This window comes from Nestor notabilis, unplaced genomic scaffold (genome assembly GCF_000696875.1).
Source record: "Nestor notabilis isolate BGI_N333 unplaced genomic scaffold, ASM69687v1 scaffold10857, whole genome shotgun sequence".
NCBI classification, from domain to species: Eukaryota; Metazoa; Chordata; class Aves; order Psittaciformes; family Psittacidae; genus Nestor; species Nestor notabilis.
The window spans coordinates 70686-84688 of record NW_009937369.1 but is presented as its reverse complement, the minus strand read 5'-3'; the positions used below and the strand labels follow the sequence as shown (position 1 = coordinate 84688).

Here is a 14003-nt window from a genome sequence, read left to right as displayed (position 1 = left end):
CATGAATGCGATAAGCTAATAAATACCAAGTCAACCATAATAGAGGAAGTTGCATTCACATTTAACTGAGACAGATTCATTCAAGCAATGAGTTTTATTTTTGTCATCCCCATATATGAGACTAGGTGCAATAATGCAAAGCCTTAGATCATGTTAGAGACTAAAGATTTGTTCTGGTTTTTATTTTCTCTTCTTCACATTCTTTTCCCTAGTGGGAAAAGTGAGATGATTTATGCAGGACACAGTATAAATCATTTTGTTTAACAAAATAAAAATAAATCAAGACTATTTTCTGAATAGTCCCCTTTTTCTATCACAACAAACTTCAGATTGCTGGCAGTTGCTTCATAAGGTTTTCTGTGACATCAGACCTAATCACAACCTATTCTGCTACTAAAAATATGGGACTGTAGCAGCACGGCTTCCTCTCTCCAATCACAGGGCAGCAAAGCAACTGCAGGCTATTGCATTTGGATTTGTCAGAATAAATAATTAAGCAGTTCATCAGCTTGTCACTAATGAACAAGGAAATGTGATTAAGCAACTTTAAAAGAGAATGGCTGAAGACAATATAGAAATGATAGCAGAATGATTGCTGTAAATGAGAGACTGAAATTTTTGAATAAGAGATTCTTTGACAAGACACAAGGACAGTAGTTTAATCTTCCGTTAAAAGATTCCTGCCAATTTGGAAATGCTCTGAATGAGGAGATTATAGACATCTCAGAAGCTGATGAGAAAGTCTCTTAAGAGAGCTACTTTCTGGCAACTGCTGAGAAAGACCTTTATTTTTTTTATTTTCAATAGTATTTCAAGACTCTTAGCTTCTACCAAACAATGACTAGGCAATCTTTTATTCTTACAGACTCAGAAAATAAAAAGCATGTTTCAGACCAAAATGTTCTAGCGATGCTTGCCAAGTTTACTGTGGCTAACATCTAGAAATTGTACTGATTAGCTTCTGGCAACATTCCTTGAAAGTACTTTGTGTGTTAGTATCTTATTAAATATCTTATTTCTCTTTATTATTCTTTAGCACCAGAAAATGTGCTTCTACCTTATATCTAATCTGTTTCTATGCTTTTACTGTCTGCTTTCCTAGCTTATCTAAAGGAGATAGCACATAATATAGAAGCTTGAAGAAAAGTGAAATAGCAGAAGTTGATGTAATTCTTCTGTATGTCAAGGGAAAGATATCTTTTTTTTTCCTTTATATACATTCATAAATAAAACAGTCTTTTTATGAGTAAAGGCACAAAAGTTAACAAGCAGATTACAAGATTTCTGTCCAAAAGCTTTTGTATCAGACTGTAGAATTTTCCAGATATTCAGATATGAAAATGGTATGCACAGAACTGTGAGAGTCATAGTTATGCAGTTAAAACAAAAAATAAAAAGGCAAAAGAAAAGAAAATTTCAAACATATTTTTTAGTTCCAGAAATGCTCATATACTTCAAATAAGATACTCGACATTACAGAAAATACTCTACATCCAGGCAGAAAAATTCTGTTGTACTTAAGAAACATGAGGAAATTTTCCTTTCCTTTTCTTTCCCACATGATGTAGGCCCACAATAGTGCAATGCATAGTATGCATGATAGAAAGTACTTTGGAGTTTTAACCAAAACTCCAGCTGTCTTCAGTGGCGATTTGATTGGGTTTAAATATGTTGTTAGCCTTCTCTGTTTCTTACACTAGTTTGAGATCATATTGTTATCTTCTAATTGTTTTCATAACGATGCAAATTCTTAGGTTTTCAGTTTCTACTTTGAAAATTACTTGTACTTTTCTTGTTCCAAGTCATAAATTACCATTTCATTAGGGTTATTCCTTTTCTCATACCATATTTATTGTCATACCCAGTTACTTGTCTCCTGTCAGCAGTTTATCCCAGCGAATATCAAAACCTACCTCTTTGTCTTGGATTACATATGTTGTTCTTTGACTGAAATGGCTGCTTTTGTACATGAAGCTTATGCTTTAGCTTCCTTTATGCTTTTTCAAGGCCAAGTTATGTGAAAATTTCTCTGCAAAGCTTCTCTGGAGCAAGTAGATTGCATGGGTGTAGTCAATGAGGTGTTCACAACATCCTTTTCTTTTTCTTTTACAAAAAGAGCAGACCTGGAAGAGTATTTCTTCAATATTTGAGTAAATTCAGCCTTGTAGACTGATATTTCTATTTTGTCATTATATCTAGAATTTTGTTATTTTTATTTTATCTTAAACATAGCAATTTGCTTTCTCTGCTGTGTTAGGATTAATGCCTTATTCCCATGAGTTCCAAAGCCAGGTCTGGAGCAAAACTTGTTTTTCAAATTAATTGTGCCAGAACATCTTAGTGATATTTATAGACTGGAACTGTCAATGTTGTAATGCACCTGAATACCTTTCAGTGTAACTTTAGATTTCTACAGTAGATTAATTGTAGATAAATTGTAGATAAATACAAACAGTACTTATGAAGCTTGTGTATGAGGAAAGAAACATTTGCAAATAATATATTTATTTATTTAAAGGAACCTAAAACTACCAGTTTTCTGCTAGTTCCCTTGCAGCTACACCATTCTGAAAAATGGTCCTTTGTTTTACATTTCCATGAAGATACAGCATCTGACATATGCATGCACTTTTCTTTTGTAGGTGGAATGGAGAAAATAAAACAGCATACCTTCGCATTAGCTCACTACACCTATAACGTGCTGTCTACCTTAAAATATGCCAACGGGGCTCCTGTAGTACGTATTTACAGTGATACAGATTTCAGCAATCCCGATGTCCAGGGTCCAATCATTAATTTTAACATCCTTGATGAAAATGGGGAAGTGATCGGCTTTTCACAGGTATGTTTTTCTCTTGCCTTAACTGAGCATTGTATTTCCATTTTAAGAATATTCACAATGAGTTCTTTCCTAAAAGAAATATTTTGTCCATAGTAGTCACTTATGAGGTTTTCGTTTTGTTTCTTTGTAGCTCTGCACAATATATACACTCTAAGAAGTAGTACTAACACAATGCAAAGTACATAATAGCCAAAGCCAATATTACATATCTAGTACTCGACAAGTAAGAAGTTTGAAAGTGGGCTGTTTTAAAAGGGTGCATTAACTAGGCAGTTTGGTTTCTTGTTGACTTCCTTCTCTAGACTACTCAAAACTGTGAACTGAACAGCAAGTTGAGAAAACCTGGTATAAGAGACTGCCTTGGAGCTTTGACATAGAAATGAAATCAGATCTCAAAGTAATGCAGTCACCCATGAAAAAGGAGGTCTCTTTTCTCTTCAATTCTAATAATTGCATTCTTGTAATATTCCTGAGAAAGCATTGAATAAAGTTGAATGATCAGTTTAAGGAGTGAGATTCAACCTCAAAAAATCCTTAAATGCTGTCATTCCCAACAGCTTTCTCTAGCCTTTTCCATCATGTATAGCAAGTATCTGTAAGATGAAACTTTATGAAACTTTTTTACCTTCAGTAGAGAGGCAGTGGTGTATTACCATAATTGTGTATGACTGTGCACTGTGTAGGCAGTGGGTAACACAGGGTAACATAGCTCACTTGCTCATCAGCAGAAGTCAGAAAAACCACAGTGCTCTAGTTTTGCTTAATTCTTGTTATTCGTTGTCTGATGATTGAATAACCTCACAAGGCAAGTTCAAGTGTATGACCTTGATCTTTTTAAAATCTGTCAGTAACTGACACCATCTGTCTCAGTGGCTGTCTCCCTTTGCCAGCAGCAGTGGCAGAGCTGTGTTGCTTTTGGAAGCTGAGAGTCCTGGACCATTAGGGAGAGAGCAGGAGCTCTGCAAAGGTGTTCCTCAACACCCCTCTGCTGGAGATAAGAACCAGATAATGCGGGGAATGCAGAGACATGTCTATGAGAATACAAGTGAAAGTCCTTTTTTGAACTATGCTTCTCAAATATGCGGCACATTTCATTTCAAAGAATTTCACATTTTAGGAGTGAATTAGCCATATATATTGTTTTGAATAGATGTGACAATGTTCACAGAAGACTGAAGAAATTAACACAGCTGAGTTGGTAGAACACTCTAGAAAGACTGATGTTGCTTCTGTCCTTTGGTTATAACGAAAACCTTTATTTGCACTTCTTATTTTCACAATTTCTTAGTAAAAATGGCTCTTGCCTGTTTCATCTTTAAACTCAACTGTACCCTCATAGAAAAAAATATTTATAACCTTATGCCTCAGTTGTGCCTGTTTGCTGCAGTGGCTGCCCATAAAAAGCTTTTTTATTGATCTGTATCATCTGGATTGTGCTATTCACCAGGTTCTCATCATTTCTGGTGTGAATATGTAGAGTAAAGAACTATAAAGTTTTCAAATGCATACCAGTCACATCTGCAGTGCCTGTTAGATTACTTTGTTTAATTAAAACAATGTGCAATTTAATGACTTTTAGAGATTAACAAGCAACAGCACTATTCTTTCCCAAGTTGCAATATGTGCAAGATATATATAATTGGCTTCTTTGTGGAAGGAAATTCTTTTGTAGGCATCTTGTAGCAGTTATGGTGGAGAAAAATGTTTGCTGCTTCTTTATGATTACAAAAAAAAAATACAGCAGAGTAAGCTTCATCAAAGTGGCAATACAATCTCATCTTTTTACCTGTATGCATGTCTAAAATTAGATAGGTTTATTCAAATCAAAGTTATATCCCGTACTTCCATTAATGGTTTAGAAATGAAATAGTGTCATATAGCTTGGTCATGTCTGTGATCTGCACATTCCTGTAGGTTCACAGTTAAGTCTCCAAATGCAATCTAGTAGAGTTAGGAGAACACAGTTTCAGACGGAAATGTTTTCCCAGCAAACATTTTAGGGAATTTTTAATAAAGGCAAAAAATTGGATGACATTTCTGTCTAACATATCTACTACTAGGGGACACCAATTAGTAACTCAAGTTGTATTATAGCTAGTATATTAAAAGAGAAATGACAGAATGTCCTATTCCTTTATGGATGATATCCCTTGTATAATTAATTGCATCCAACCAGTTCTATTTGTCTTTCTGACAGGCAACTATTATGTGTCCATTGCCTGTTAGAGGGCACAGTGTGGCTGGACAGTAGCATCTGCTAGTCTGAAAAGGACAATCTAACTAAACTGATCGCAGAGGAAATATTATGACAAGGTTTGGAGCAGTTCATTTGGAACATTTGAGACTGGCAAGAAAGAGTTCATAAGTAGACAGTATCTTCAGAGGATACCAAGCTTACATTTAAACCTCAAGATTTACATAATTTACATGATATTCAACACTGAACTAAGTTCAAGATATTTAGGGTGTGAAAGGCATGTAGTGAAAAACATGACATTTTAACACTGCCACTGGAAAAATGAAAGCAGAGAAAAAAGTACGTCTTTTTTCTGTGTAACATTTGGGAGGAAAGTTATTCTTACATGGTTCTATTATTGAAATCCATTTCTCACTGATATCAGAGTATAATTAGCAGAGCTAACAAGATTGTGCCACTAAAGACAAACATGCTTGAACTACATACATGGTGTCCTGGCTTTGGCTGGCATAGTTAATTTTCTTCCCACTGCTGTGGTTTGGATTTAGTGTGAGAATAATGTTGATAACACATCAATGCTTTAGCTGTTGCTAAGCAGTGCTTTCTTTAAATCAAGCCCTTTTCGGTCTCTCATGCTCTGCCAGTGAGGAGGGGCACAAGAACCCTGGAGGGAGCACAGCCAGGACAGCTGACCCAAACTAGCCAAAGGGATATTCAATACCATAGAATGTCATGTTCAGTATAGAAACTGGAGGGGAGTGAAAGGGGAAGTTGGCTGGGAGGGGCTGATCACTACTGGAGGGTGGCCTGGCCTAGCGGATGGTAAACTATTGTATTGTACATCATTTGTCTTTCCTGGGGCTTATTCCTCTTCTCTTTTTGTTATCTCCCTTTTCTTCTTCATCACCATCATCATCATTATTGCATTTTACTTTATTTCAATTATTAAACTGTTCATATCTCAGCCCATGGGTTTTTCCTTTTTCCAATTCACCTCCCAGTACCACTGAGACAGGGTGGGATGAGAGAGCAGCTGCATGGTACTCAGTTGCCATCTGGGGTTAAACCAGGACAGTGGGGTCAATTGCACCAACAGGTAATAGCCACAGTCTCAGGTTCATCCTGGAGTGAAGCCTTCATTGCAGCAGTCATGACCAAATGAAGGGGTTTCATTAAAGTGAGACACACAAATTATACCATACCCTGATTACACGCTCAGGGATGGCAGTGTTTTTGACAACCTTCTGTCCCAATATCTGTGATATTGGATGTTAGGAACTTATAAGGTGGTAGTCAAATAATTAAGGAAGTTGAATAGCTATTGCTTTCTCATTTCAGTTTTTCTTTGTTGAAGGATATCACTGGCTTACAGTGTTATATTTGGAATAAATGTATGTATGTATGTATATGTATGTATGTATGCTATGTATGTATATGTATACTATATGTATAATTGGTTTAATTGACAGTTTAATTTCTGATTTAGTTGTTTTGCTCTAAATGGCAATTAAAACAATTAAAAAAGAGGGACTTGCAGGCTCCAAACACCAATAGTCACTCAAAAGTTTTGATTTTTCTTCAGATTTCTCATGAAACACTTCTACATCTAGGAATAAAACTGCTATAGTATTGAAATCTCCATAAACCTTTTGTCTTTGGGCAGTAAAACTGCATTAAATGTCCTCCTTTGAGCTGCACCAAATACTTCCCATGAAAATTATTTCCTTCAGTAAAGCTGTCTTGTAGGCTACTACTGGTAGTAATTTGTTCTTGAAATTACTTGAGAGAATACCTATAGTCTTTTCACATAACCTGCCTGTCCTTTTCAGTAGCATGTCTGGCATTTTATGTTATGTGTTTATTTGCACTGCAGAACCAAAAAGACCCAGTTGTGAACAGGGTTTAAACTATGATGAGTACTCGACAGGTCCAGGATATAAAGATGGCCTTTATTCCAAACAGCTTCTTCATATATACTTGTCTAGTTAAGAATGGATAACTCTCTGGTATTATAGTTTTTGCTATTAATGAAGTGTGGACAGATGACAGGCTAGTGGTTTTGAAAGGTGAGAAAGTGCAGGGGTAGAGATGAGGAACCTCTGCTAGTCAGTGGTGCAGGATGGAAGTAGCAGAGTTGACATTAAAGCAGCAAGCTGACAACGTTCTGCTTCCTTATGAGGCTACCAGAAAAAGAAGCAGCTAGCCCTAGATATTAAAGGGGGGTTGTGATGTCACGAGAAAGGCATTATGTGTATGCTCAGTGCTGAGCTAATACTGCAGACCCTTCACACAGAGAATCACCACTAGCTCATTTATCAACAGTGAATATCTGCAGTCTTCAGCATGTATGAATGTCAGGTGTTTATACATCCCCAGGTCCTTCTAATCTCTGAAACACTGTTTGACAGTAATGACACAGCTTCAGTTTTCATCTTTGCCATCTTCTTTTATCAAAACCTTGCATATGACTCTATGTAGTTCCAGCCTAGTTTGAATGCCAAAGAGGAGGTGGACCAGCTGTAAGGGAACAACATTGATTTGAAACAATCATATACCAAAAAAAGGACAAAATGTAAAGTTCTCTTCCATCTGCAGATTTGAAAAAAAAAATCACCATATCTGCAATGAGGAATGTTTTATTCTAAAATTAAGTCTTCCTCTTTGTTCTACTAGGTAGAAGAAACCTGTGAAATGTTCTTTGTACATTCAGTAGATAATACAGAGTAATTTTATAATCCTTTCATGTTTCATTCTGTAAAGTTACGTTGGGTTCTGGAAGAGGGAAAAGTGGTAAGAGACAGAGATGGGCAGATGGAACTTCACCTGAAATATTTGTTGAATTGTATGCCCTGGAGAACTCTCACCCAGTCACACCTTTCAATTCAGTGTTTTCTGCCCCCAGTGACAAACAGCACTTCCCTTATCAAATTTATTCTTTTTTCACTCTGGTCTTCTGAAACAATTTTTTTTTCTTTAACTCCTGTGTGTCATGGACTTAAAAAAGTGAGCAAACCATCATAGCTATCTTTTGAAAAATGGCTATCAATTCAGCTGTGGATTACCATCTCCCTTTCCCACTCTGTTTTTTCACACTGCCTCCTTTGCCTGGAGCCTGAAGCTAAACAGAATTAGCTTGCCATGATTGTCTCACCTGCAAAAGTTCCCTTGGTATCTATATATGCTTGCCATGCCTGCTAAAAATCCTGTCAGGGAGCAAACAAGCATCAGTCCATTAGCAGTCTCAGCCTTCTTGCCTGCCACTTCACACTTGTGTGTGATAGACAAACTGCTATAACAGGAATCGGCTGCCAAAGATAGAGAATGTAAACAATTTGGTTTGCCTAAGGAAGGTTCTTCTGCAGCATTGCATATGGATGAGTTTTGCCTCTCAAGACTGAGAACCCTGCTCAGATTATGGTCAGTTTTGTCTAAGAGCCTACATGAGCATGTCCTAGCTCACTATCATCAATCCAGATAGAGTAAAGAGAGGTCTAGACTTCGAATTTACCTTTCTTCATCTATTTCTCAATAAAAAACTGTCAACACTTCTCAGCAGATAACTTCCAGTTTGTGTCCCTTCAGCATAAATCTATAATGCAATTTGGTTGCTGTTTTTATTACGGCGTCTTCCCACTGTCTTACTCACCTCCCTTCTGTCTCAACCTCCCTTGAGTTAATGTAAGGATAGACTCAATGACTCACTGTTGGTTTTTTCCTTTCCTGCCTTTACTGTTGTCTTGGTTCCAAAGCACTGGAGGGGCCCACTGGCCTAGATACTTGCCCATACTATTCCCTTACACCCCCCGCTCCCCCACCAGCCTATTTACAGCAGCTTTTGAGAATTCTGGAGGTTTTAGATGGCCTTTGACGACCCTTGAGACTTGTCTGCTGGTTGTGCTGGGGATCAGCATGTTGGCACACATACGGAGTGTATTTTACTCACGGCCATCCCACCCTGGGAACGCTCTATCTTGTCTGATCTCGAAAGTTAAGCAGTACGGGGTTCAAAGCTGGTCTAGGGTTAGACGACGATATAGAAGGACCACCAAGAGATCTTCCCCGAGGCTGGACAGTTATGAGTGGCAGGGTGTGTGGGATAGTATGGGCAAGTATCTAGGCCAGTGGGCCCCTCCAGTGCTTCATTCTGAAGTGAAGACCAGGGTGGCCCCAATTCACTTAAGATGTGAGAACAGTCACACAGGATCTCACCGTGACACCTTCTCTACAATGATAGACTCTTTCTGCCAGTGTTCACATGCTAGCAGTATAAGAAGAAGACAAAACCAGAATAAGACTCCTCCAAGAAACAACAACAAAAAAATGTTTTCTTCTTAACTCTGTTTATCCTTCTGCATCTGAAGTAACCTATGGCAATGAATTGTCTTGTGAGCAGCTTAGCAGCCAAGACCAGTTCATCCCTGTGGTATGAGAAGATACAGAGAGGGAAAACAGATCTTAGGCTTGCCGGGACCTTGAGAAGTTACTCATCACATTGTATGCCAAGATTAGCTCATATTTACTGGAATGTTTCTGCAGCCTCTGGAGGCACTTTGTTCTAGAACTTAGCTATATTCAATACTACAAAATATTTCCTACTGATTAATCTAAATTTCCCACTATGCAGCTGAAGTTCATTATTACATGGATGGGGCAAAAACCCAGACACCAGTTTGGGCAGGAAAGCAGAAAAAAATGAGATTCCAACCATGAAAGACAGAGGAGAGTTGGATGAGCAGTCTGAAAAGTTCTTGTATGGGAGAGGTTTGACCAGGGAAGAGACAGAACGATATAAGCAGATAGAAGTTATTCTTTCTGTTTGCATTTGGACAGGTCTGCAAGCCCAGTGAGGCAGGATGGGAAATGCACATAGCAGTTGCTCAAGGTATATAAAATGGTGATAGCCAGTTCTGGAAACATCTTCAAACTGCAAGAACATTTACTTTGCATTAGTTTCACAACGTTCTCTTTTAATAGCTTCCTTTTCCTTTGGTGATGTATTAATGAATTGCTTAGCTGGACCTAGCAATGGCCAGGTGAAATTCCTTTCTGTGGTAGTCTTTCAGGGTCACCTTGAGGGATTCACTGTATGTCTTCCCCACTTATTCTAACCTCACAGGATTGGAAAGAAAATACTGGCAAATCTTCACATTTCAAGTGGCGGATACATTTGTATATACACACAGCTGGTTGCATACATATTCATATCACTACTCAATGTTACATGATAAAAAGTACCCTGCAATACCTGAAGTGGGTAGATTTCTTGAAATAATTGCTGTTTGTGTCTTAGATGATACCCTCAGTTTTACTGGTAGATTAGCTCCAATACATTGTACATCTGGTATATAGGTACAGAATTAGAGTAATGACAACATGTGAATTAGAGGAATGGAAAAAAAAAAAAGAGCTACAGCATTTCACAAGCTTCACCAGTCCAATTTGATTAGACTACTGACCAAAGTCTGATATCTAGAAAGTCATACTATATCCCTATAGGAGAAAGGGGGTTGCTGTTAAGCAATGAGGAGAGATACTTCTACTTTATTTAATCTATGTGAAATAAATCTTCATAGAAAACTATTAAGCAAGAGATCTTTGTTGTTCTTTAAACTTTAATCCTTTTATGTTTTTTCCAGCTGTTATTTTGACTTTGTGTAAAACTACAATTCAGTTTTTCAAGTGGAGAAGTGCAGCATTTTTTAATCTGGGCCATAGAAATGGAAATCCAGCATTTGTTAATTCCAGCTAAGAATGTCTTTGCAGAGATGGTCAAATGACTCTGAGCTAGTTACACTAATGCATTTAGAAGCATAACCACTCATTATATTAATTTTGATGACTCAGGGAAAGAAAAGTGTTCTTAACTTGCCTAATGGGATTTTTGGCCATCTTCCCAATAGCTACCTAAAAATTGCTGAGGTGATTGCTCACTATTGATTTTAGCTATGGATTTAGCCATTGATTTCAGGAAGCTGGAAACGGCAGACAGACCAGCACAATAGAATGCAAACAGGATTACAAGGAGAAAAAGATTGTTGTGAAGATTCCTGTTGAATTTCCACTAATTTCATTGGTTCCAATTAGTTTTCAATAGCACTGTGGATGTCTTGTAAGCAGGGAGATAGAGGCAATGCAGCAAACCACACTGGCTTGGCAGTAAATGGCACCTTGTTGCTTCAAACTGTCAAGAAATGTCACTACAGTTTGGATCTTTGCTTACATTTGAGTACATGGCACTGGGTACTGAAAGGCAGCCCTTAGAATAAGGAGCTCACAATACAGGAGGCAATTTCAGTGATCTAGGTGGGGGACCACTGGCTGACCATCAGGCAGTGCTTTACTTGAGAGACTCAATGTGATAAATGCAAACCTAGTTAGTAGGTAATGAAGCCCTCTTCCTGCTGAGGAAGTAGTGACAGAGTACAGGCTGAGTTGCTTTTTGTAGTATCTCATTACGGAGGGACAAAGACATATGTGATATAGTATGCTTGAAATGCCTGCTATTAACTGCTCATCAGAGCTGGTCAAGGTTAGAAAGCTTCCTGAAAGCCTAGACTGAAGGTGTTGCTTGACAGTGCTTCTCTGGAGTGTCCTTGCATGTTGCTAAGGAAACTGGAAAGGAGTTAAAATAAAGATGCTCACAGTTGTTCAGATGAAAGAATCTCAGACGAATGAGAGAGGGTAAATATTTTCTGTTTAGTAACAGGGACAAATTGTGTCTCTGAACTGCAGACCTCATTACATAGGGGAGAAATATGAAAAGAAACCACATGGGAGCAGCAAAAGGGCTGCATTTCTGACAGCCTCTGCTGGCTTCCTTTTTTCTTGATCTGGGTAAAAGCAGATCAGCTGGTTTTGGAGGCATGCAATGTCCAGTTTCAGTGCACCATTTGAGTCCTTCAAAGAGAGCCTGGTCCCTTCTTTATTACCTTGCTTGCATCTTTTTGTCCCTCTTCCCCCCCCACCCCCCCAAATCCTGTATAGGACCCTGTATGGCCTTAACTAAAGCAATTTTTCAACGCTGTCTGTCATGGGATTTTAACCCCACAACCTCCATGTGATCTGTTGTCCCCTTTTTCAGGGGATAAATACAGACAATGGAGAATTTAAGTGATTAAAGAGAAAGAAGTAGAGAGTGTTTTGGTTGGGACATGAATTAAATCTACACTTCCAGTATCATGCACTGCACCTTTTTATTCCTAGACATAGTTTCCACTTGTAATAGCCTGCTACATTCCCCTTTATCCCTTTATGAGTTATGGCTTAGTCTTTGGTGTTGTTTGCCTCTGGCTTCCACTTCTGTGACTCGTAGTAGTCTGACCCAAAGCATTCTGGGTCAAAAAATAGCTAAGGATGCTCAGTGGGATATAGAGTACAGTCTTTTTCCTATGAGTCACAATGGAATGCTCTGTTGAAGTCAGAGTTAGGAAGCCCTGAGAAGGCTTGGGTTCCTTTGCTTTGCTTTTCTTCCTGGAATCTATCCTTTACCTGATGTCATTTAATCAAACCAGATTGTCACTGTCAATGAAAGCAGTTTAAAAGAATAAAAAAGCTAAGAAAAAATGACATTGATTGGAGAGACCTGTGGTCATTGAGATGCCAAATCAAAGAAAAGCAAGGTGTTTAGCCTACTCATCAGCCTGATCAATTTCAAATAGCTGGACCTTGGACTTATGAAGTTTATGTACGTTCCAAATAAGTCCAAGTCCTAATTCACCACATGTACTACAGGGAAGAAAAAGGCAGTTGAAGGAATGTGAGATCACCCATTAAAAATCAAGACTGTGTTTCGTTTCTTCCTTACAGACACCTCACTCTCAAAGTGTCTTCTAGCTTCTGAATCTCACAAAGGTAAAATTATTGTTAATCCTTTAAGCACGAAGGACCTGCAGTTTGCAATGTATATGGCATCTTCTAAGTGAGAATTCCTGCAGAATGGCAACACGCATATTCTGAATTATGCTGTTTCCAGCCTTCTTCTCTCCCATGCAGTCTTAACTGCTATTTGACTGTGTTTGAAACTAGCAGAGAAAACTGTCACATCAACTAGAAAGTTCCTGATAAGCAACCATTTCCACTATCAGGGCACTGAGTTTGAGAGTTTCAGTAAATTTCAGTATCTGTCTAATACTTCACCGCCTTCTACCAATACTTCACTATCTACTGACCAAAGGGATTTTGGTCAAAGTGAGTCATGAGTGGGTGTAGGCTGACGAGAAAGTTAGATCCACTCTCCAGTTAATTTAAACCATTGTCAACAGCTGGAGACACAATAAAGAGCAGAGGATCAGATTCAGCAATATGGTTCAAACCTGCCCACACAGCCGTTTTTTCTCTGGGATGGTAAAAAATGCCTCCATTGCAGGAAACCATGCAGTTAATCCAGTTTAATGATACTGTAACTCAGTTAAAATGCTTTTTTTTCCCCTACTAAATGATTTGGAAATAAGTGCTGATTTTTTTTTTCCTTCTGACCTACTTATTAAATTGTGTTAAACAAGATTAGGTATGGATTTGCGTCAGGAACAACATTTCACAGTCAAATGCTGGATGACAGAAAGAGCTAGCTTACTTTCTCTCCAATTCCATGTCACGAATCAGTGAATTAATTTACCAGTGGATGTGGAGAACAGTGTCATGAAACCTGTTTTATAAGCAGACATCAGTGGTGTGAAGTGCAATTCTTGTAATGAGCAAATCCATCAGACAGACAAACTGCTCTGAAATTTGGGCATTGTAGCAAGTAGAATGAGAAATCCTAACCCCAGTTTCTGAAGGACAGTACCTGCCAGTATTGACTTATATGATTATGGGTTTCTTTGGGACTTCATGATCTATTATAAAAAGTTACTTTATTCATGTGAATAATTCTTGTAATACTCAGTAAAATAACTTGCACAAATAAGAAGTACTTGCTTGAATAAGAGCTACAGAACTGGATCCTAAGGGAATGACTTCAGCAGG

At 38.1% G+C, this 14003-nt stretch overlaps 1 protein-coding gene across 1 annotated transcript in view; it reads left to right on the top strand.

Annotated features, from left to right (window-relative positions):
* Positions 1–14003, top strand: part of MOCOS (molybdenum cofactor sulfurase) — a gene marked incomplete at its 5' end in the record, with an annotated part of 91560 nt that overhangs the window by 37226 nt on the left and 40331 nt on the right. Inside the window, one exon of the mRNA XM_010018805.1 lies at positions 2643–2842. Coding sequence (XP_010017107.1) covers positions 2643–2842 — 200 coding nt within the window. The remainder of the gene's footprint in view (positions 1–2642; positions 2843–14003) is intronic.